At 43.0% G+C, this 26,357-nt stretch overlaps 1 protein-coding gene across 1 annotated transcript; it reads left to right on the plus strand.

Moving 5' to 3' along the window:
- Positions 1-5,848: 5,848 nt before the first annotated feature.
- On the plus strand, positions 5,849-26,357 carry LOC306926260 (cilia- and flagella-associated protein 337-like; the record flags this gene model as incomplete). The annotated part of the gene is made up of 11 exons (XM_079505527.1): positions 5,849-5,874; positions 6,967-7,177; positions 7,788-7,919; positions 8,222-8,344; positions 8,802-8,973; positions 9,084-9,130; positions 9,358-9,489; positions 10,259-10,450; positions 11,227-11,418; positions 12,818-13,053; positions 26,351-26,357. The coding sequence occupies 11 exons, from the start codon at positions 5,849-5,851 to the stop codon at positions 26,355-26,357; spliced, it is 1,470 nt and encodes a 489-aa protein (XP_079361653.1).

The raw sequence follows: 26,357 nt of genomic DNA on the forward strand, positions 1-26,357 counted from the left end.
GGTGTCGCTTTACCATCGCGGCTCAATCGGCAGTTTATAGTTCCTTGTTCCTATTGCCAAAAAGAAATAAAGAAAAAAGCAAACAGAAAAAGAAACACTGCACCGTGGCGAAATCGGAAGACAAAAGCCGTTTAAAAGTGCACGGAGAATAACGCGCGTTCTCGCACCCTCCCCAAAGAAAGCGCACGACTCACTGACATATCGATATGAATATGATGATGATGACGACGACGATGATGATGATGGTGGTGGACTGGTGGTGGTGGTGCAGGTGGTGGTGCATGGTGGTCACCACTCACCTCCAACCCAACTCCCACGTGAGTGACTGAGCTGCTGCTGGCGGCGGTGTGTGTGTGTGTGTGTGTGTGTGTGTGTGTGTGTGTGTGTGTGTGTGTGTGTGTGTGCGTGCGTGTGTGCGTGTGTGTGCGTGCGTGCGTGTGTGTGTGTGTGTGTGCGACTTTGCGTTAACATAATAAATACAATATGATTATTAATTGATCCGTGTGTTGATTAATTGACTCCACCTGGGGTTAACTAAAACACGCACAGAAAAGAGAACTTGAAGTCGATATACATAGCTACTGTAATTAATTAGTAAGCTATAGGAGGTAATATATTATTTAGCCTATGATTATCATGTCATTTTTCGAGTACAAAACCCCAATGGAAACAAGCCAATTTCTTGGATTCATCCTTTACAGTTTTCGCAGACATTGTATAATTGTAGGCCTATTTCCCAGCAGATGGTAAATGGTAAATGGTGCATTGTGTGTGTGTGTGTGACTGTGTGTGTGTGTGTGTGTGTGTGTGTGTGTGTGTGTGTGTGTGTGTGTGTGTGACTGTGTGTGTGACTGTGTGTGTGTGTGTGTGTGTGTGTGTGTGTGTGTGTGTGTGTGTGTGCGTGCGTGTGCGATGTGCGTGCATTATGTGCATTATGATGCTCATGTGTCATGATATCTCCAACGCAACAATGACACCAAGCTCCTTCCTTGTTGCTATGGAGCTCATGTGGCTATAGAGCTTACTTGACCCTCTCATCTGATCAATTTCATTGTCAGAAAATGATTCATAAAAATCCAATCAACATTATCTAAAAAAACAACAACATTTTGGCTATATGTCATATCATATTCATATGAGATCAATAGGCTACTAATGCAGGTCACAATTTTCCACAAGTCTACTGTTGGCCGCCATTCCTGTAGCCTAAAACAAATCCGATAGCGAACATTTGCAAAAGTGCAAATGTGTGTGTGTGTGTGTGTGTGTGTGTAAATGGTAAATGGTAAATGGGGCATTTATATAGTGCCTTTATCCAAGGCGCTTTACATAGATTGTGCATTACATTCACCCATTCATACACCGATTGCGGCGGAAGCCATGCAAGGTACCAACCAGCACATAGGGAGCAATTTGGGGTTCAGTGTCTTGCCCAAGGACACTTCGACATGTAGACAGGAGGAGCCGGGATTCGAACCGCCGGCCCATGGATCATTGGACGACCTGCTCTACCTCCTGAGCCACAGTCGCCCCTAGTGTGTGTGTGTGTGTGTGCGTGTGTGTGTGTGCGTGCGTGCGTGCGTGCGTGCGTGTGTGCGTGTGTGTGTGTGGAGGAATGAATTGCCATAACGACTAAATTGGGGAGGAAAAGGGTTCTAGGGAGTCCCCTGCAGCCCAGCTAAATGATTGATAGCGATAGGAACCTAATGGATCATTACATGCAGGTGTGTAACTCCGAGAGTGTATACAATTAGAACAAATTGGACCCGTAAAGGTCCACACACACACACACACACACACGCACACGCACACGCACACGCACACGCACACACACTTCTACTGGTTCAGTGAGAAGCCCCCACCGGGCCGGAGGATGCAGCACCTTCGTCCTCCTCCCGCCCAAGTGTGAGTATCACACAGATAGAGCCGTGCATTTCAAAATGTAGTGAAATTATGGAGGAGGTTCCCATTTGCTTTTTTGGTTGCTTTCATAGGTTCCACTTTGAACAGCCATTGGAGAGTGGTTCTTCCGTTACCATGGAAATAATGAGCTACATACCTGCCAGCTCAGCTGGGTTGAGTAAACAAGAACACGTCAAGTCTCATTCCCAAGCAAATGGCTGCTGCTGAGGGAAAAAAACAAAAACATAAAATACATAGCAATGCATTCAAACCTACCTGACTGCATGTCAGTCTCTCAAATCAAATGTGTGTGACACAAAAGAAAGAGGGTATGCGCAATTTGCGCATGCATAAAGAGTGTGGCAAATCGAGTGGCAAAGTAAGTTTAACGTTGTTTAATGCAATCAGATATAGGACTTTTCTGTTCGGCTGTATATTGGCTGTCAAGGCCAGAACGTATTTCTTTGCCATGCACTCACAAGGCGTTCCCGCATTACTTCCAGGTATGATGATGATGTCACGTCTTTCACACATAAATGTACTACTGAGCAAGGCACAGTGAAACTTCCATTATCTCGGGGGACTGAACAAGTTTGGTATTGAGGAACCACAGACAGCATCCTGACTGGCTGAATCACTGCCCATGGTCTGGGAACTGTACTGACCTCAACCACAAAGCTATGCAGAGGTTTGTGCAGACAGCCGGGGTCATGCAGAAGCTGAGCGCATCAGTGGATGCACTCAGAGCACTGCAGGTTCCAGATTCACCGGAGCTTCCCTCGTCCGTTGAGTCCAAAGCTCTGTGACTGACGAACACGATAGCCACATCAACAATAGACTGTTTCAGATGGGTGCAAGTGTCTTTGAAGCCACAGAACCACTGGCAAAAGATTACTGAATAGAGTCATTCCCTCGATAACCACTATAGGCTATGAATGACCAGGCCTGGGGCTGTCTGTCTGAGGTGTTCTTGTCTAAGGAGGTCCCCCTATACTGCATATCTGGGGTCAGAGACAGACAAAGTGTCGAACAATGCCAAAGGACACTGGCACAGGTCACTTTACAACCTAGAGAAATAGGCTAACCGTGAGCAAGCAGAGTGGGAGATGACTGCTCCCTTGTGGTTGACTAATTGAAAAGCATCCTATAGTAGGCCTGTGTGTCGATTATGTGTGATTATTTTAAAATGACGGTGAAGTACAAAAGTACAAAATGATGGTAAAAGACAAGTGGCACACGCACGCACACACGCACGCACACACGCAGACGCTTTTTGATTGATTGATTGAAATATTTATTAACAGTTTGCAGAATTACAGTACATTTCAAGCACAAACTCAATACAAAGATTGTTAACTGTGAGTGGACGACCCAATTAAGCATTACACTTGTTTACAAGAGGGTCCACCATGTTCAATTCATCAAAACATTTAGAGACGTACAGATAGACACTACTATATAGTCAAAGAACAGAACAGGAATTCATCATAAAGGAGGTATTATGGGGGGGATTCAGATTTTACGGGGGCCAGTTTCGAATTGCAGCCGTCCGTAGGTGCCCTTTGAGAGCGGTTTTGAAGGAGTCAAGGGATTCACATGTCTTAATGACTGTTGGTAGGGCGTTCCACATTTTGGTGGCATAGGAGCGAAAATAATTTAGTCCCTTGTTTGTGCCGAATCTGGGTTGTACATGGTTTGTTGCACTCCCTCTGGTGTTGTGGGTGTGGACTTCGTTAACATTAAGGAAGTATTTAGACAGGTACATGGGTATCTTGGTGGTGTATCGAATCTTGTGGACCAGACCCATTGCAAGATGCTGTACTCTGTCGTCAACCCTAAGCCATTCCAGCCTGTCAAAGTGGGCAGGGGTGAGGTGGGTTCGGGGGTGAGGCCAAGTAGGAGCCTGACCAGTTTGTTTTGGGAGGTCTGGAGCCTTGTTTTAAGGGCCTTTGAGGTGCTGTGGTACCAAGAGGTGCATGCATAGTCAAAGAAACCTTGTACGAGGGCTCCTGTTAAGGTCTTCAAGGTGTTTTTGTTGACCAGTGAGGAGATCCTGTAAAGGAATCTTGTTCTTTGATTTACTTTTTTGATTACGTTGGTGGCCATTTTGTGTTCCGTTCACCTCCACCATCTGTTCTCTCCCCTCCAGGTAGGATTGCATCCAGCTCAGACGCAGACGCAGGAGATCCCCATGCAGCTATGATGGTTATCAAATTAACCCTTACAACTCTGAGAGTTGTATACAAATGGAAACAAAAGGCCCTTACAGGTCTGTAGCTCTGAGAGTGAATTAAATGGAACCCAATAGACACTTTTGGTTCTTTTTTTCACACTTTCAGAGTTATGAGGGTATGTGGCCTGCCAGGGTCAGCCTTGGAATTAAAGTTTTATAAGCACTGCTCTACAAACTGTATGAATATCAACTATAGACGGTATGCGCGTGACATCATCATCATACCCGGAAGTTATGCGGGAACCCTTACCTACAGAGTGGCAAAACACTACTTTCTGGCCTTGACAGCCCATACATCCAAACAGAAAAGTCCTATCTGATTCAATGAAACAACGTTAAATGACGTTAAATTCACTTTGTCACTCACTTTGCCACTCGATTTGCCACTCACTTTATGCATGCGCATACCCTCTATAAGACCAGATCTGAGTGTGTCCATGCAGGCTGCCTTCATTAAAAGAATCTGTGTCATTTAGATTTTTGTGTTGGCTATTTACAAATGTGTGCCGCCGCCGCACTGCGAGCTTCGCTTGTTCTGCTAATAGAGGGTATGCGCATGCATATAGTGAATGGGAAATAGAGTGGCAAATCGAGTGGCAAAGTGACTTGGCAAAGTGAGTTTAATGTTGTTTAACATCGTTTAATGCAATCAGAAAGGACTTTTCTGTTTGGATGTATGGGCTGTCAAGGCCAAAAAGTAGTTTTTTGCCACTCAGTAGGCGTTCCTGCATAACTTCCGGGTATGATGATGATGTAACACGCATACCCTCTATTTCGAACATTTTTAAAAAATCTTTAAAGTGATTTCGAACTACTGATTTAGAAGGCATTTATAGAAACGGCTTACAGGCTTACGGTTAAAGATATACACTCACTCCTCACACTCAGCTTGTCGTTGAAATGGAGCATGAAACTAGCATGAATATACCTGACAATCATTAACTACTATATATACATTGACCAGTCTCCCAGGGGTCTGTATATAGGACTGCTAGGCTAGCCTATAGCCCCCCATCTATTTCACCTCATGCAGTGACGTTATAGCACCCCATATGATGAAAACTGATGGGGGGCGGAGAATGTCATCACTCATTAAATATTCTCCTTTTAAATGGTGTAGAGGGGAAAACATTTTTCCCCTCTACACCAAATCTCTCCACCGATAATAGCCAATCGGCAAGCTCTCCACGCATCACAATGCAACATTTTTCAAAAATGTTCAAATATTTTCAAAAATGTTTGAAAATTGCAGATCTATGGGCCTTTTTTCCCCCTTTTTTTACAACCTATACTGTATACAAGCAGGACATATAAAGTATTACTGCATTGTAATTTTAATGAGCCTATATACTCTTCTTGACTTCAGCCTCTCAATCATCACCAAAGGATTACTCAGTTGAGTTGTTTTCGACTCGGTAAACTCACACCTGTTTCAAAGCTGCTCTGGTCTCCATGGTCCTCTCACCACCAGCCATGTGTTGACTGACTCTGTTGTGAATGTCTGAGGTGATGGATGGTTCATTGATCCGTGGACAGGGACATTCCTTGCCTGTCCAGAGACAAGGAGCTTTGTTTGGCTTTGCCTGAAGAGAGAGAGCTGCCTCAAAGGATGGTGAAGACACCTCAGATTTATCAGAAGGAATGGGCGCTAATAGATCTACTATAGCTGCTTAATGAAAATTCTACAATCCCTGGGATTTCTGGGTTTCTGGAATGGAGGTGCCCCACAGCAACTCTTGGTGAGTGTTAAGCCCCACTTCAATGTATGACAAATAGTGAAGATAGAAATCTACAAGTTCACGCAACGTGTCACATCATGATGGGTAGCGAGCTTGTAGATCTACTAATTCTCAAAGTATGTTTGCATATCTCTGCTGTCAGGAAGAAACCACTTAACTCCAAAATGTTTATTTTTCAGTAAATTAAAAATATATTATATTTTTCAGAAAACAAAGCAATTCTGCCTCATCAAAGTTGGTGTTGTGACTTTATTATATTTGAGGGTCCAATGGAGAGGTTTTGTCCGAAGCGCTTTTTACTTTTCATTGTTTCAATATTTTCGCAACAACACACAGACGTGTTCAATAGCACCGATTTATGCAAAAAAAATATAATCTAAAACCTCAAAAATGTAATTTAGTTAGGTGGTATCCTCCCGACATAACATGTCTAAATTAGGAATGTCAGGGTGAATTTGGTTAGTGCCACATTTCGGGATGTTGTTCGACATAAAACATACTTAATATTTATTATATCGTGTCCAAAAAATAAATAAGAATAAAGTAGTGAGGACTTGTCAAGTTATTTATAAAACACATTTAAAAACAGCAAAAGTTAACTAACATACTGTACAATGCAGGGCAAATATTTAACAATTCAAACACAATACATTAATAAATGAATCTAAAATAAATAGCAATCCCTACTGAAACTATTACAACTTCAGTAGATTTATAGGCAATGGAAAAACTGTTAGTGATTCTATCTGATATAACACATGATTAGTTAATGTGTAGTTACTAGCATTAGCAGTAAGGAGAAACAAATTAAAGGTAGGATACGTGATATAAAACAAAAATAGTTTTTTATTTAAGGGTTAATATATTCTGATAGTAAGCATTGCTATAGTGTTTGTTCAGTAACAGGATTCACTTGTGTCACCTATATCCTGTGTGTTTTCTCCTGCTTTGATCAAATTGGTATCCCCTCCTGAAAAGAAACGAAAAGACGACTCCTGAGTCCTGACTCCTGTTACGGAATAAAGCCCTGATTTGACAACCCCTGATTTAAGAAATGCATTTACTCATTGCTCTGTTAATTGACCTTGACAGTGACGCAGGCGGACCTGAGGAGAACCTGACCCTGCATCTCCTGGAAGACATGTTCACCCACCACTCTGCTTCCAGAGCTGATCTACAGACCCAAGAACAGAGAGGAGGAAGACCAGAACACAGACAGGGCTTTGAGGAGTTCCAGGAGGCACTGAGGTCCATAACGGATCCTGATAGTGAGGCCAGTTGGTTGGAGAGGTTCTTCCAGGAGGTAAAGAGAACGGCACGGGTAAAGAGAATGAAATCAGTCAAAGTTATCTTCGTAATAATTCCCTCTCCTCATTTTTATTCTTCTTTTTCATTTTGATCGGTCTATATTCCACAGGTTTTCAAAGTGTGGACAAAACTGTTAACATGACACATGCAATACCCATTGTACTCGTACCCGTCTCTGTCTCTCTGCCTGTGACTGTTTTAGGCTCATATTACAGAGATCTCTACCTATATATCTGTCTGCCTGTGTCCCTTTTAAGCCCACACACACCGAGTTTGAAGTTGATTGGTCGGGCAGTTCTCAGCATACGCTGGTCACATACGCATACATAGATTTTATTTTTATTTTATTCAGATCATACAGTAGGTCTAACTCTTCCCACCTACATTTTTAATAATTCTGTATTTTATCAAATATATAACAACTAAGATCTTCCTTTATGGGGATCCCTGGCATCAAATCCTTTTATATTGAGGGTCCACATCTAATATCAATTTGTGGGTCCTTGACTCCTTGCCATGAAACTGTTTGAGAACCACTGATCTAGAGATAGATAGCATGACAAAGCATATATTTTTCTATTCTTTCACATGTTGGTGACCACCAGGTGGATATCAGCAGTAGGGGCCGTGTGGAGGACTACCTGCTTCAGCCGTACAGGGAGAGAGGACACCTGTCTGTCCCCAGAGACGCTGTCCTGGACACTGAGCCACGCATCACACACTGTACTTACAACAAAGTATGGGGGCATCACAGACCGTATGTCGTTATGATTTAACGACATACGTTTACGACATACAGTACGACATATGTTTAATGTGTTATGATTAGTGATGCACCGATATATTGTTCGATATTCGTATAATGTAATATGTTTTTTTTTTAAATAATGAAGATTGAATTGTTTCCCTGGCACAAAAGGTTGGATGAATAAAATCAACAAATATCGGTATCAGCTATCGGTCAAATTGTTATGTATTTTAGATGTGGCTTCATAGAAGATGTTAAGAATTTAATTAAATGTGGATGTGTCCTATGCAGCGACAGCCCATTACGCGGGTGGTGGCTGTTCCGTCTCCTCGGCCCCTCCGCTACATCAGTGTTAGTAAGGCTGGGATGCTCACTGTCCTGAACACACGACTACACATCCTTAAGACTTTGCAGGTGAGTGCTCTGATGGGCTGATGCAGCAGATACAATCCATTTGAATGAAATAATACAATTTTGGTGAGGATTAAAAACAAATAGCTTCTAGAGCGGCTATTTTTGAGGGGCTACAGGTTTAATGTTTGTCTTTAGTTCAATGTTTGTTTTGTTAACGCCATTGACAATGAAGGGAAAATGTACGTCATAATGTGCCTCATTACGTCATATTGTCTCTTTATTGTTAATGGCACCTAATCAACATGAGTTAGACTTTAATATATTAGCGCCCCTCACTTCACACGGGTGCGATTTTTGATATAACATAATATGCAAATATACAGTATTATTTTTAAACACGCTTATTATTCAGTTAGTATTCAGTTTCAGACAGTCGAAAGTTATCCAAAACAAACCGATATAGCCCTAGTCTAATGCATACATTATGAAGATCTTGGTGTTCTTGTCATGTCTTCAGCTGGCCGGGGACCCAGCAGCGGACGGGAGTTCCAGGACACCGTTTAAGGGATGGACCACGGACGCCGTCTACATGGCACATGTCCACCGGGTTGCCATAGCAACCAGCTACAACGACATCCGTATTGTTGACGTGATCACGTCCGCAATCTCTGAGGATATCCACTTGTATGGTAGAGTGTCATACTGGTGTATTTATTCGAATTTCTATAACTTTCAATAGTGACCTGAATTGGTAATATTATTAAATATTACATTTTACATTCTTTCTTTGAACTCCAAGGTTTTTCGGCTCTGCCAACTGCTCTTTGCTACTGGCATGATGCAAAGGTAAGGTAGCTAACCACCATCAACGCATCTGAATTGACCATTTAATCATTTAATGTACATTAATTTATACTTCTGCGGGTGACAGTCTCAGTCAGTCAGGTTTCCTTCGAAAAAGAGATAACTAGAACTAGAATGCAGGGATTTATGTTTAAATAAAGGTTAAATAAAATACAATAAAAGTTGAACCTGCACTGAAGTTGTTGTAAGCCTGTTGTGTTCCATCCTAGCACCCAGAGCAACATCCTCTGCTGCTGTGGGGGGATGAGAAGGGAGGAGTCCACCTCATGAGGTTCCTGAAACCCTCCAAGATAGAGAATCCCTTCACTGAAGACACCTCCACCCGCAAGATCTACATGCCAGTAGGCCTGACCTCATAATCTATTCGCTAACCGTGCTTAACCCGCAAGATCATGCCAATAAGCCTGACCTCGTAATCTATTCACTAAGACAGTAGTGCTTAAAGCAGTGGTTCCCAACCTGCGGGTCGATTTTGGGGGGTCCCCAGATGACAGTGAAGTGACAATTTAAGAATAGAAAATGACCATTACTGTGTCAAAAGTAATCAACAAACTAGGCTACTATAAACATCACACTACTGTGAAGTGAGTAGCGCCTTTTTTATCACGATGAACATGCATGAGGATGGAGTCACCCACTTATGTCAGTTGCCATTGACTTGGCCATTGAGTTTGATGTACGGAAGAATCTTCGTCATACAAAGTCCATAGACTTGGCCACACACATGACGTCACGGGCACACAAAGCCAGGCGTTGGAGGGGCTATCGCCCCTCAACAACTGGTCAAACATTGGCCAAATTGTTAATAATATAAGAAAGAGGCATCACAATATTTTGAAAATAGCAGATCTACAAGCTCAATATCTGCTATTTACACATTTTTTTAGATGAAATGTAATGCTTACAATTAGTGCTTGTGAAGTTGTGAAGTTACTTCATATAATTTGTCCTCACTAATGCTCATAAGATGGTATCATTAAAGTACTCACTAATCACATCTCATTGGTGGGCTGTGGACAGTTCAGAAACTTTCCTACCAATGACATCATCGATGGGGATTCCAAGATAATAGCACCTACAGCCTCTCTCTCTCTTCATAATGACTCACAGAGCCTGCTTGGTGACATCAAGCGCCTGGTGTCCTACCATCACATCCCAAACATCCACCATGAACCAATCAACAGAGTGATGTATGAACCCTACACTGACCTCATCCTGACATCATCAGGAAGCGACACGTCTTCTGTGGTCATCATGGATGTGTCACGTAGGCTGAAGCCTTACATTTGGAGGATTGACAAGGTACCTCATCATCACTCAATGGATGATCTTATGCTGGACGATGGCTCTGCACCTATTCTATTCTAGAATAGGTGCAGAGAAAGTGAAAGTGTTCAAATGGAACCAAATGGTCCCTTACTGGTCAAAGGCGATCGTATATTCATTTTTTTTTTTAAATGTATTTTTATTGAGGCGCTGAGATTTCACAACTGTTCAATCACAATTCAATGTATATAGAACCACACATTTTTCTTTTTTCAACATAACATAGGAAAACAACAAGAACCACAATACGGACATTACAATGCACAGACCCAAAAAAAAAAAAAAAAAAAAAAGACAAAACGAGTACACCACAGTCTTGACATGATTACATTACAGGTCACCAGAATCTTTGTTATTCACTACCGTTCAATAAGGTACATTGAAGCACAGTCTAGAAGGGTCCACTGTATCTAAGACTGGTTCCCATACCTTTGTGAACCCTTCCATGTTATCACGGAGGAGATAAGTCAGATCGTATATTCTGGTCTTATGCCATGTGGTAGATATCTTGATCTTTTTATGTTCTCTTCAACGTGCTTACTTAATGTTTTTTTTCTTTCTCCCTGCCCTGTAAATAACAACCCTGTTTCAGTGTTTTTCCATTTCTGGAAAACAACAAAAATAATGGAGCTTAAATGTTAAATCAAATTTAACCCACTTCTTTACATCTATGAACCAGTGATGTGACATGAATGAAGTTGATTCTGATTCAGTACTTTTACATGTTCCTCCTACTCTTGTGCACCTTGCAGGGAGTCATGTGTTTTGACTACAGCAGGGCTCTTAAACTGGTAGTAACAGGTGGTCTGGACCCAGTGGTCAGACTGTGGAACCGCTATGTTCCTAGCCATCCCTCTGCTGCACTGGAGGGTCATCTCACCACAGTGCTGGATGTGGCCATCTACCACCCTGTGGGACAGATCTTCAGCTACTCCAGAGATGATGTGAGTCGCTCAAAACAACACATTTGTATTTGTTCATTTGAACGTTGATACCCTCCTCTAGGAAACTACTACCATCTCTTCAAAATCCGAGCAATGGGCTTTGGGTGAAGAAACAAAATTAATGAATAATCACACTCGTGTGAAGTGAGGGGTGCTCTTATCATTACACATTATCAATTCTGTGCTCAGCCAATCAAATCATCACATTCCGTGGTACACACAAAGCCTGGCATTGGAGGGGCTAGCGCACCTATAAGCGTGGACCGCTTTTAAATAGCTGCCCGATCATTAATGTACACAAATGCAGAGTTGCTCGTCCGAGTTGGTGGTCTCTATGCTCCACTGTCGAACAAAACAATATATTAAACATATTATTTTGCCTAATACAAATTTGTATTTCTTATATTCATCGCAGAGTTGTATTTTCCTAAAGGCAATCCTGTTAATATATTGCAGATTCATGAATGAACAAGTTGTGGTCTAGTATTAAGCTCCACTGCTCCAGATGGAGCAACATGCTCGGTCCTATATCATCATACATCAGCCAATCAAATCATCATATTCCGTGCTACAAACACACAAAGCTGTGCATAGGCGGGACTAGCGCTCCTCAAAAATATATTTTATGCGATGAATATAGGCCATGCAGTTGCTCACTCTGGATTAATATACATCATCTACTCTCAAACCGTATAGCCCGACACCCAAAACTAAGAGAAATTTGGTGTCTCCCTGGAACCCCCTGAAGGACCGTGGGACTGTATTACTTCAAAATAAAAAAAAATTACCTCCAAAAACTCGGTGTAGCATTGTATAGTGTTTTTGTATGGACATAGTGTTGGGTGCTGGCACATATGCACACATGGCATCAACGCATGGTGTTGTGTGCTGGCACACTACACTCTGTCTTTCTTTTATCCGTTGTATTGTGTTTTTGTATTGCATTGTATTGTACTGTATGTGTCATTGTATGTTTAGTTTTACTACCTTTTTAAGAGCCTGCTCAGGGACTACAGATGAAAATTAGCTTATGGCTAACTCTGGCACATTTACATGGAAGTGAAAACTGAAATGTTGATTAATGAGCATTGTCCCTGTCAACTAAATAAAAAAATAAAAAAATAGCTAAACCTAATAATTCAATATTGAAACCATTATTTCACAGAGAGGCTGAGATTTGAAAGTTCGTAGCGGTCGACAGTACTTGCGCGCTCTGCTTGCGCACTAGTAGGCCATTTATGGCCTACTTGTGTGCAACACGCAAGTAGGCACTCGACAGAGTGCAGTTCTAGTTACAGATAGGTTTTCTCTGTCATCAGGAGCTCAGGGTGTGAGACATCTCTTCTCGTGGTTGTCTCAGTATTTACAGATATTAATCATAGGTTTTCTCTCTCACCAGGAGCTCCGGGTGTGGGACATCTCTTCTCATGGTTGTCTCAGAACCCTCCGGCTGCAGTTCCCCTGCGTGCTGCCAGGGCGCCACCCTGAGCACGGCAACTTCCCCTTCCTGTTAATCCCTCCTCTCTCAGGGAACACCCGGCCTCATCTGTTGGTGGGATGCAAAGATTACCTCGCTCAGCTAAGGCTGGCCGAGGGGACAGAGGATCAAGATGACGATCCCATGTGCTCTCTAAAGTGAGCTTCTATCTTAAATATTCTACACATTCTAGCCTATATATTATAGATTATGGACTATTATGCCACCAAAATGTAGAATGCCCTGCTATCAGCCATCAAAATGTGACTCCCCTCTCCCAGAAGGAGCGAGTGCATTCTCCGGGCAACGGCATCTTCAAAGCGCCATAAAAGAACACCTGTCTGCTATCAAACAAGCCTTCAGGGCTTTTGTGTTATTATTATTATTTATTTTTAGCATTATTGTATAACTGTACCAATCAATCAATCTAGACTGTCTCATAGTACAGAAAATGCATTTTGAGTAATTATTAGTAGATAGAAGGCTGCCCTCTTATGGCCTTTAAAGGTAATCCTGATTCCTGTTTAGAACAGTCCAGCACAGCAACTTAACTCATTTTACGTGTTTTTTTTATGGCGATTCCTGTCGTTGACGTATTTTCCGTGTTTTTACGTGTTCTGGATACAGACCAGCCTCACTATCTATATGGACGCTTCCCCGTCTCTAGGCAACGCCTAATATCATAATATTACATATTACATATTATATTACATACATTTAGACATCCACTTCAAGTGTGTTAGACTGCATCCTTGGAATACAAATGAAAAGAATACAAATAATAATCAGCATGTTAAAAAACAAAGAATAGAAGCCATGAATCATCTTAAGCAGGGTTAGCCGGTTAAATGCCCATGATCAAGGTGAACAGCTGGACCAAATTATTGTCCAGAGAAGTTAACAGTTTCTGGATACAGTTATTGGTCTTTGTTTTGCAAGTATGTTGTTTTGATTATTTGCCCCCATGGTGTGGTCTGGAGGCCTAACCAAAGTCCTAAAAGAGAAGTGGCTGGCAGCCTTGGCAGGTTTATCAGAACAGTCTGGTCAGGGTTGCTTTGGGGCTAGCCATGTTGGTAAACAAGCTTTCCATTTGGACTGGCTCCCTCTGGAAGCTGGTCAGTACAATAATAACAGCTATACAAACATAACATCTTTAACAAGTCTCACGGTTTGTTAAAACTGGCAAAGTCCAATAGAAATGCATACAAAACAAAGTCCTGTTTTATTTTAAAGGGGACAGGAGGCACGTGGAGACATGGAAAACAGACAGACAGACAGGCAGGCCTGCAGTCAATAGTGCAGGTGAGAATGGTAATTGAGGCACAGAAGACGAGAAGTGAAGAAAATCAAAGTCACAATGAGCAAAATACTAAGGTTTAAAGAACGCGCAAAATATTCACTTAAATTTTAATGTTATCTCTATGAGCTTTTGAAGATTTTCCTCATGAAGCTAGACAGCAAAAGCATATACACTGTAGCTTCAATTTCAAACCTCCAAAACCCATGAGCTTTCAAGAATGCCAGCTTGAAGCTAGTGCACTAGTGTTCAGCCAATCAGAGCACAGCGGGATCAGATTTCTTTTTATCCTTGATGTTACACTCTGCACCGGCGCTGCCTGCCCCTGTACTGTACTGTACTGTACTGTACTGTACTGTACTGTACTGTACTGTACTGTACTGTACTGTACTGTACTGTACTGTACTGTACTGTACTGTGCCCTGTGGTGAGTCGTGAGTGACTTTGCCCAGTGTGCATTCCTCCTGTTCTCCCCAGCGCCTCCCCTCTCCTATCCTCCTGCTGGGCCTCTGATTCTGTGCCTAGTTGGACAACATAATTAAGACTGCCTGCTGTGACTGCTCTCCGTGCTGGAATGGATGGGCCTGAGCACACTTTAGATTCCATGCGCGGACAGAAGAAGCTGTGTTTTGTGTCATTTCGTTTTTTTTTAGACAGCTGGTGGATGGAAAAGAACCTCCACCCACGCGGCAGAAAGCCGCGGGGGCAAGCTTTTCCGGGAATCTGGCCGATGCGGCAATCTGCCGCAAGGCTGTATGTAGTGTCATGTTGCTTGGTCCCTGTGTACAGGTATACTCCTGTATGTATCCTGAGTTTTGCCCTGTGTGGTGCACTTCGGTTGGTATTATTGTTGTTTATTTTCTAAATAAAGTAATCGTTAAACTGTCCTCCCTGATTCTACTTTGAAATGAGTTGTGCATTTGGGTCCAAAACACATCCCGGGGGTGCAGAGGAACACGAGGGGAAACACCCAGGAGGCGAACCAGACAGGTCCGGCGCCACAGGGGTCCCAGAGGGGGCCTGGCACCCTCAGTTGCAAATTGTGCCCTCTCAGTTTTATGTACATATTGTTTTACTATGTAAAAATGAGATGTGCCCCCTCGCCATTAACAACTGCCTCCTCAGTAATTTCATCAATGGAGCACAAATGATGCGCTTGCGGAGTTAGTTCAGTCAGGTGTACTCGAGCGGGTTCATGCTATGCTCAAGGGACATTAATGTATTCGAGGGGTTAATATGCTGCATTTCTATGTGGGTGTATACAGTGTTTGCAAGACCCACACGTCGTACGCTGTTATGAACTGTTTGCTCCCACCGCCACCCCAGCACCACCTGTGGGCTCTGTTATTTCTGTTCCCCATGGGGGATTGTTATTGTATATCTATCTCCCTGCTCTTTATGTTTAATGATGGTGTTTAATTGTGCCGAGCAGGGAGAAAATTGCAGCAGAGCCGAACGCCAAGATAATATATTATATGCACACTTGTATTCTGATTCTATATAAATATTGATTAAATCTATTTGTGAATTACTGACTGAACATCTTTCTTTTTGAGAAGCATGTATGTGTGCATGCATGTGTTTCTTTAACCTAACCTCAAATAAATCCAAATCAAATGTCCTTCATTATATTGAGTTCTTCTTATCAAAGTCAACAGTCAGTCTGAACTGTTACATGGAAACTGTGTGTGTGTGTGTGTGTGTGTGTGTGTGTGTGTGTGTGTGTGTTTGTGTGGGCGTGTGTGTGTGTGTGTGTGTGTGTGTGTGTGTGTGTGTGTGTGTGTGTGTGTGTGTGTGTGTGGGGCGGGCGGGTGTGTGTGTGTGTGTGTGTGTGTGTGTGTGTGTGTGTGTGTGTGTGTGTGTGTGTGTGTGTGTGTGTGTGTGTGTGTGTGTGTGTGTGTGTGTGTGTGTGTGTGTGTGTGTGTGTGTGTGTGTGTGTGTGGCTATGGAGGAGGGGTGGAACAGACTGTCTGGCATATCTGTGGAGCTTCAGCAGCCACAGGAGCAGACAGGGGGTGAAGGTGTCTTCAGGCACCAGGCAGGAGGATGAAGATGGTAACGTGGCTGAGTGTGACCTTGCTCCTCCTTTCCTCCCTAACCATGGAGCTGCACTGTAAGTACATCTCACGCTGATCACATGTTTTAGAGCAGGGCAGAATAAGTGCCGCAAGCTAAAATTGGCAGTATTATTTTGAAATGTTTACAAATGTATTTTGTAACAGACTACACGACTAGTCTAAAAAAAACACATTTCCATCTAAGCCAAACCTCAATGAACAAAAACATTGTGATTAATGATGAAGTTACAAAATGAGGCTTCATTCACAATGTGAAGAGAACATAATAATGAACAGATTATCAGGTGAATAAATAAGTAAGTGCTTAATACTCAGCTGACATCAGGCCATATCAACAAACAACAAATAATACAATACCTACAATCTTGTTCAAAACAATGAAAATAACGAATTCATTATATTTTTTCACAGGTTATGTATGTATCACCTAGAGTACGTTGCTCACAAACTTTTCTGGCTTCCGAACCCCCAGAGCATTTTGTACTATAATGTTGCAGACATCAAAAGTCAATATGTTTGTTTGTGGTAATGTTACTTTGCATCATAGTGCACATAGTGAACTGTTACAATTTCTGGTTCTAGATAATATTAGTTTACTACAGGTATGTCTCATAACCTCTCTTGTTCTGGAGAATATTACTTTATAACATGACGTTAGGTTAGTGAATTGTCAACATCACCTCCTATAGGTATGATGTGTAGTTCTTGCCTTGTATTTGTATTTGTTCACCTTTGTTAGCCTTTTGTTTTGCTGAGTTTGTAGAAACTGTAGATTATCTTGTTGAGGATTAATCATTAAGGCCCAAAATTCACACAAAAACCTGATGAGTTAACTTTTATACTGTCTACTGATGCGTCTGTCTGTCTGTCTGTCTGTCTGTCTGTCTGTCTGTCTGTCTGTCTGTCTGTCTGTCTGTCTGTCTGTCTGTCTGTCTGTCTGTCTGTCTGTATGGGGCTCTGTGTTGCCATGATACTGTGGCTGTGTGTGGGCGTCGGCTTTCCTCCCAGCTTCCAGCCTTGGCACACCTGTCTGTGGTCACCTCATCGCACTCAATTGACACACCTGCCGGCCATCAACTCTTCAGCCCTGACAGTATTTAAACCCTGGTCTTCACTCCACTCATCGCCAGATCATTGTACAACCGATCATGGTAGTAGCTTGTCTCTAAACCAGTGTTTACGTCCTAGTAGTGAAGTTATAGTTTAGTAGTATTCCAAGTCTTAGTTCCTAGTTTTCCTAGTTTTGTGCTCCTGTGTTTCCTGCAACTCATGCTCTTCTCCTCTCCTCCAGAACCCAGCTTACCTGTTCTTCTGCCTGCCACCTGCCTGGACTGCTCTCCTCATCCTCCATGTTTGTTTTTCCATGCAACTCCATTTCCATGCAATTCACCATCATTGTGAATAAATAACTTAAATTTGCTCCTGTGTTTGGCTCTGCATTTGGGTTCAACTTTCTGCCTACCATGACACTGTCTGTCTGTTCTATAGTGGGGGCGACTGTGGCTCAAGAGGTAGAGCAGGTCGTCCAATGATCCATGGGTCGGCGGTTCGAATCCCGGCTCCTCCTGTCTACATGTCGAAGTGTCCTTGGGCAAGACACTGAACCCCAAATTGCTCCCGATGTGCTGGTTGGTACCTTGCATGGCTTCCGCCGCAATCGGTGTATGAATGTATGGGTGAATGTAATGCACAATCTATGTAAAGCGCCTTGGATAAAGGCGCTATATAAATGCACCATTTACCATTTATAGTAGAAGTAATCTGCCTATCTTTACAAAAAATAGAAATGGTGCCACCTTAAAGGTATATTCAGTGATTTCACTTAATTCAAATATCACTTATTTTTTCTTTTTTGGATAATCCTCCCTACTATGAAGTGTGCTGACCATATAAGGAGTTCCTCCCTGTCCCCAGTGAGCCCCTGGGGTCAAAAAACCCTAGTTTTGGTTTGGGCTTTGGGTGGCAAAGCCTTCATCCAATCAGGATGAGAGGGGCCTTCTTCCAATCATGATCGAGTGGGGCGGGCATTGGTGCACGTGCTGTTGGTCTGTTGTACTTCCCCCACTGTAGAGCGTGTGCATGTGCACATCTTGTTACCGAGTGGACCGGGTTTTTTTCCAAATCACCCAAATCACTGAATGCTCCTTTAAGTTAGGGCTGGAAAACTGACCAAGTGTTTCAGTTCAGCAAAAAACATTCAAATGTGTGAATTGAGTAGCACAACAACAACGTCCTAAATGTAGCTACAAGGTTGCAGTGTGCGTGGATAAGTCACCATGACAACCACTCCTTTTTTAGGATACCTGCATTTGCCATAACATCATGGTTGTCCACCAGAAATAATATCTATGACCCAGTAGGATCACAACATATGGACAACCCGGTAAATTTTTGCTAGAAATCCAATATGGCCGCCACAATATTAGCACTCATTAATGGGGGATGAATTGGGTGACATTTTAAACTTAGGGATATTTCCACGAAACTTCACAGGTTGATCAATGATATAAATACGAAAAAAAATTGTATTGCAAGTTTCAATGAAATCCAATATGGTCGCCATAATATTAGCACCCAGAAAATTGGTTTGGCTCCAACTTCTGAACCAGATGAGCTAGAAATACAAACTTGGTGTCTATTTCATTTTAATCCATTGGCTAAGATTTATGGCACAGAAAGGACATATATTCTTGACCTTGCATATTGTCAATATGGCTGTCAATACGTGAAAAATAAAAGAGACATTACATTTCCCGTCCCTATGTAGAGTTGTAGGAATGATTTTACATAAAATCAACTTGCCAACAACTTCAGCTTTAGGGCAATCAAAATTCACAAAGAATTAATACGAATAACAGGACATAAAGTGCAGTGTGTGGATGGGAGTGAAAGAGGTATATGGTCTTCATATTCACCTTTGTTGTGCTGCCCTGCCTGGTTCTAAGGCCAGGTGGAAAGAATCTATGAGAAGTAGAGGAGTAATGATGGATGCAAACAGGCTGCATGTAAATCATTGCTATTCACGGAAGCGCTGCACAGCTTTGACCCAGACCCATAGAATGGAAAAATGGAAGAACAGTGGAAGATCTAAGGAGAGTGTCTGTCTACACTGTTGCTGCTCATACTCTCGGTTTCGTCAAAAGGAAGCAGAGAGACTGGTTTAACAAGAATTATCCCGAAATCAACATCCTCATCAACAGACTCCATGAAGCCCACAAACAACATTTTGATGATAAGGCTTGCAGCCAGAAGAAGCAGCAATACCAAGAAGCCAAGCAAAAGCTGCAGTGGAGGACTTGGCAGATGGAAAACAACTGGTGGGATAAGATTGCAGAAGATCTTCAGCTTGCTGCTGACATGAAGGACTTTGGGTCTTTCCATTCAGGCCTGCGTGCTGTTTATGGAAACCACTGGCTCAACTCCAGTCCACTCCTCTGACAAGTCTGTAGTGCTCACTGACAAGAGTGATATACTGGGCAGAGCACTTCAGTGAACTCTTAAACAGTCGAGGTTCCTCAATTTCAGAAGATGCCACGATACCCCGGCTGCCAATCAAAGCAGAACTGGCTAACCCCCCACCAGTGCTGAGACAGTGAAAGCACTCCAACAGACCACTTCTGGAAAGGCCAGGAGGTGATGGGTTGCCCGCATCTACAAGAATGGAGGCATGGCACTAGTAGAAAAGCTAATGTCGCTGTACCAGGTAATCTGGAAGATGGGTGAAGCCCCTCAAGACTTCAAGGACGCATCCATAGTGTATGTTTACAAGAGGAAAGGGGACAGGGTGTCCTGCGATTACCATCGCGGTATAGCCCTACTGAACATCGCAGGAAAGATCTTAGCAGGAATAATCCTCAACCGGCTCATCAGCCATGTAGCTGAGAATGTTGTCCCTGGATCCCAATGTGGTTTCCATGCAGGCAGAGGTACCTGTGACATGATCTTTGCCATCCGCCAGCTGCAAGAAAAGTGCAGAGAGCATAACAAGGGTCTCTATCTGGTGTTTGTCGACCTCACCAAGGCCTTTGACACAGCCAATCGTGAGGGCCTATGGCAGATCCTCGGCAAGTTTGGCTGTCCAGAGAAGTTGATCTCTCTCATCGCGTCCTTTCATGACGGGATACCAGCCAGGGTCCAAGAGAATGGTGATGCATCTGAGCCTGCATTCCCAGTCAGGAATGGAGTGAAGCTCCTGCTGCATTTTGTCTCCAGTCCCTGGCACATGAACAGATTTTCTGGCAGCCTTTGTTAAAGCTATACATGATATTGCCTTGTTCATTGACATAGGCCAGGCTGGCTCTGTAGATGGACAGGGGACTGCATTCCCGTCACTGAAAGACCATCCATACTCAGTGAAGTAAGGGATGCACGTCCTTGCCAGGGATGAATGTCAACATAAAGAGTAGAACGAAACCAAAATGGGATGTCTTTCTGCAAAGAAACACCCCATCACAATAATAGTGACTAATAGAGGGAAATGATGGCTAAAATATTTATATATTTTAGCCATATTTATATAGCCTATATAAATATAGGCTATATCACCTTTAAGTCTCTCGTGGTCAGAAACCATGAGTTTGTATTTCTTGTTCACCTAGTTCAGAATTTAGAGCCAAATCTATTTTCTGGGTGCTAGTATTGTGGCAGCCATATTGGATATCATGGAAACTTGCAATACAATTATTTTGAGTGGTGTAAACCACTCCTACAACTGGCTTTGTTAGTTTACGTGTCTGTCTGTTTGTCTGTCTGTCTGTTCGTACCAAAAAATGAGCATGGTTGCTATGGTCACCCAGTTCACACGGGTGTGATTTCATTACGTCAGACATTACGTCAGACCACAGCTGATCAGTCTATATAAGACCTTACACCACTCAGTTCACACGGGTGTGATTTTTTGTATTCATATAATTGATCAACCTGTGAAGTATCGTGGAAATATCCCTATTCACCCTGCTGGATTTCCAGCAAAAAGAAATACCGGTGTGTCCATATATAGGAAGTGATTATATTGGGTCATAGATATTATTTCTGGTGGACAACATGTTATGGCAAATGCAGGTATCCAAAAAAAGGGGTGGATTTCCCCCTGGGTAATAGGATCTGACAGGAAATGTAATGTCTCTTTTCTTTTTCATGTTTGCAGCCATTTTGACAATATGCAAGCTCAAGAATATATGTCCCTTCTGTGCAATGAATCTTAGCCAATGGATTAATATTGCTTGTGTTTGCCAACAGTCAACAATCATGATAGAAATCATGGTAAAGCACTATTTCGGGTAGCCACCATCCTGTAAATATGTACAACTAGAAAAGGGCCCTTCCGGGCACAGGTCTCCACCAGGAGGATAGGAGTGTGTGTGATGTTTGGCAAAATGTTTAGGAGGATGTTTTTTTTAATTTGTTTTTGCAACAATTTTCTTCATTTTGTTGAGGAAATGCAGAGCCAGATCACTCATAGCATCTCTAAGGATAGAATTCTGGATGAGCAGGACATGTGCAGCATTTTGTACAAAACGGGCCACTCCTGAAAACTTTGGAAGGCAATCTTAGCCAATCAGTGTACAATCTGAGAAATCCAACAGACTCGTCTTGATCACATGACTACAGAGATCATGTGTACCGTTTGCCATTTCTTCATACGCCTTTGATGGCAATTGGATGATTTGAGGCATTTTGTTCCAAAAATGTGTTTTGCAAAAATCAACCTGTTGGTGGCGCTATAACAGGCCAATGTGAAAAGGGTGGGATATATTCCTCAGCCTAGTAAGAAAATGTGTGAAAGATTTCACGTAAATTGCATGCTGCGTTCATGATTTGAGGCTTTTGTTCAAAACGGGGCAATCTTGCAAACTGTGAAAGCCAATTATAACCAATTAGGATGGAATATGAAATATGGGACAGATCCAACTTGAGCACATGACCATAGAGATACTGTGTAACGATTTGTGAGATTTTTGAACAGAATCTGGAGGAGTAATATCAAAAAATATGTTTTACAAAAGTCGGCCTCCTGGTGGCGCTATAAAAGGCAGATGCGGAAAATGCAGGTCAAAGGTTTGTCCTCGGCCTCTGGGGAGTGTGCATGCAACGTTTCACGCAGATCGGTGCAGTTTTAGGTAACAAATGTGAAAAGCTGCCTCATGGTGGCGCTATAACAGGCCGTTCTGGAAAATGTGGGGCAGAGGTTCATCGTTGGCATCCAGGGAGTGTGTGTGCAAAGTTTGGCATCGACCGGGTTAACGGTGCCGGAGATTAGCTGTTCACAGACGGACGGAAGGACGGAAGGACGGACGGAAGGACGGACACACGGACGGAGTGCAAAACATACTCTCTCCCCATGCCTTCGGCCTGGTGGAGACAATAAGGGTCTGACTCCAGACACACCCAATAATAAAATAGGTATTCCATTGAGTCTCTCATGGTCAGAAAAAGTTTGAAGCTTTTTCTACAAAGCAAATTTCACTCCCTCTTTTACTTGTAAAGACTGTATGTTGCGACAATAAAGATGATTCTGATTCTGATGGAAATCAAGGAGAAGCAGGAGAAGTTAGTGTTATAGTTACACTGAAACTCATTGATTTTATCATTTCTCTCTTCAGCTCGTCTCTTCAGCTCTCCAACAGACAACACAACAGGCAAGCATTATATAGATTGTGATTAGTGAACAAATTAATGAACTCAGTTTACTCAGTTATTTTTCTAATACACATACACACACAAATACACGCATGCACGGTCGCGCACATGCACGGTCGCGCACACACACGCACGCACGCACGCACGCACGCACGCACGCACACAAACACACACACACAGTGGGCAGCGGTGGCCGAACGGTTTGCGGAGCGGTCTTGTTATCGGAAGGTCGCCAGTTCGAATCCCCGGACCGGCACGTTAAAATTACCACCGCTGAAGTGCTCTTGAGCAAGGCATTGAACCCCTACCATGAAATGTTCTATGAGCAGGGTCTGGCTGTAAACAAGCATCTCGAGCTTAGTCCATTCACCCTGGGTAAACAAAGAACTTTGCTTTGCTTTTACACACACACACACACACACACTGTTTATTCTCTTCTCTCTGTTCAGATGGTGCTGTCGGCTTTGGGGGAGGATCAACCAGTCGCTGTGCTGGTAAACTGTGGTTGAAAAACGAAGGAGTGTGGAGACAAGTGATGACTCATGGCTGGACCGATGCTTTATCATCTGTAGTGTGTAGACAGATGAACTGTGGCAATGTTGTTTCAACAAAAAAGAGTCGTGGTTCTCAATGGGAACTTGTATTTTGGATTAGTGGATCTACATGTGATGGATCAGAATCTTCAATGAGGGAGTGCGGATCAAAGCATATAGATACGGCAGACAACAGAGTGGAGCTGGTCTGTTCAGGTAACAAACTGACTTCAACAATGACAGTAATCTCCTGTGTGATGTTTCATGGGGTGCGTACGCTTTTACGACTTAAGGTTGGCAAACATGCATTAAGGTTGGCGAACATGCACTAAGGTTGGCGAACATTCACTAAGGTTGGCGAACATGCACTAAGGTTGGCGAACATGCATTAAGGTTGGCGAACATGCACTAAGGTTGGTGAACATGCACTAAGGTTGGCGAACATGCACTAAGGTTGGCGAACATGCACTAAGGTTGGCAAACATGCACTAAGGTTGGCAAACATGCACTAAGGTTGGCGAACATGCACTAAGGTTGGCGAACATGCGTTGCTCCGTGCTTGTGGTTATGGTTAGGTTAGGCCAGGGTTTGAGGTAGGTTGTCGTTGTCGGACAAATGACTGGTCGGAACTTAGTACCTCTCTCTCTCTCTCTCTCTCTCTCCAGAGTCTGTAAGGTTGCTGAATGGGTATAATACATGTTCAGGAAGAGTGGAGGTGAAGTCTAATCAATCGTGGGTCTCAGTGTGTGAAGGTGACTTTGACCAGCAGGATGCCGAAGTGGCCTGTAAGGAGCTTGGCTGTGAGGCTCCTTCAGTCCTCCAGGGTGCGCTCTATGGAGAAGCGAAGGCTCCAATGTCGACCAAAGAGTTCCAGTGTGAAGGCAGTGAGTCTGCTCTCCGGGACTGTAGAACCTCAGACTCAACTAGAAACACCTGCTCACCTGATAAGACTGTTGGACTCATCTGCTCAGGTAAAAAAACAAACAAACAACACTTCAGGTGTGGATTGTTATTTTACAGTCAATGTAAACTTTCTTTTTTTGTAATGCTTATTCTCTTCTCTCTGTATACAGATGGTGATGTCAGATTGGTGGGAGGAAGGAGTCACTGTGCTGGTAAAGTGGAGTTTAAAAACGAAGGAGAGTGGAGAGAAGCGGGCGACCCTGGCTGGAAAGTTCAAATATCATATGTAGTGTGTCGACATTTGAACTGTGGCAATTTTGTTTCATCAAAATGGAGTCCTGGTGATAGATGGGAACCTACATGGTTGACCAGTTTATCTAACTGTGATGGATCCGAATCTTCAATGAGGGACTGTGGAACATTTTATAAACGTACTGCAATCAACAGAGTGGAGCTGGTCTGTTCAGGTAACAAACTGACTTCAACAATGACAGTAATCTCCTGTATGTTTATGAGTTTGTGGAGTGGACCTCTCTCTCTCTCGCTCTCTCTCTCTCTCCAGCATCTGTAAGGTTGCTGAATGGGTCTAGTTCATGTTCAGGCAGAGTGGAGGTGAAATCTTCTCATTCGTGGGTCTCAGTGTGTGAAGGTGACTTTGACCAGCAGGATGCAGAGGTGGTCTGTAGGGAGCTTGGCTGTGGGGTTCCTTCAATCCTCCAGGCGCTCTATGGAGAAGGGAAGGCTAAAATGTCGACCAAAGAGTTCCAGTGTGAAGGTAATGAGTCTGCTCTCCTGGACTGTAGAACGTCAGACTCAACTAGAAACACCTGCTCACCTGACAAGACTGTTGGACTCACCTGCTCAGGTAAAAAAAAAAAAAAGAAAAAGAGAAAAAAGAAAAAACACTTAAGGTTTGTTGTTATTTTACAGTCAATGTAAACTTTCTTTTTTTGTACTGCTTATTCTCTTCTCTCTGTACAGAGCCTGTTGTCAGGTTGGTGGAAGGAGCCAGTCACTGTGCTGGTAGAGTGGAGATAAGACACGAGGGACAGTGGAGACTAGTGCATATGAGCTGGTGGAACTTGAAGTCAGCATCTGTAGTGTGTAGACAGCTGGACTGTGGCTCTGCTGTTTCAACAGAAATAAGTTTTGGTTCATGGCAAGCTGTATGGAAGATAAGTCCTTCTTGTGTTGGTTCTGAATCTTCACTGGGGGATTGTGGAAAAAAGAAGTCTGAGGATTCTATAGAAAGACTGGAGGTGATCTGTTTAGGTAACAAACAATGACTAAAACAAGGACAGTAATATCTATTATGTTTTGAGGGGCGCTAACCCCTCCTATGTACAGCTTTTGTCCCCACACGTCTCAATATTTGCCATTGACAATGAACAGAGAAATTAGGTCAAATGTCCACCAAATATGACGTAAATTTAACATTAAAACATTAAACACCATTGACAATGAAGGGATCTTACATGATCATTGTGAAAAGGGGGACTTTTTGAGGGGATTCAAACATTGTTATAATATGTTGTCATTATTACATTATATATCATATCCCCCCAACCCCCCCCCCCCCCCCCCCCCTCTCTCTCACTCTCTCCAGAGTCTGTAAGGTTGGTGAATGGGTCTAGTTCATGTTCAGGCAGAGTGGAGGTGAAGTCTACTCAGTCGTGGGTCTCAGTGTGTGAAGATGACTTTGACCAGCAGGATGCAGAGGTGGTCTGTAGGGAACTTGGCTGTGGGGCTCCTTCAGTCCTCCAGGGGGCGCTTTATGGAGAAGTAAATTCTCCAATGTGGACCAAAGACTTCCAGTGTGAGGGTAATGAGTCTGCTCTCCTGGACTGTAGAAGCTCAGACTTAACTAGAAACACCTGCTCACCTGACAAGACTGTTGGACTCACCTGCTCAGGTAAATTACCAACTACACTTCAGGTTTGGATTATTATGTTACAGTCAACATCATATAACCTTTTTGTACTGTGTTTCTCTTGTCTGTGTGCAGAGCCTGA

This window comes from Electrona antarctica (assembly GCF_951216825.1).
Source record: "Electrona antarctica genome assembly, chromosome: 7".
Classification (NCBI taxonomy): Eukaryota; Metazoa; Chordata; class Actinopteri; order Myctophiformes; family Myctophidae; genus Electrona; species Electrona antarctica.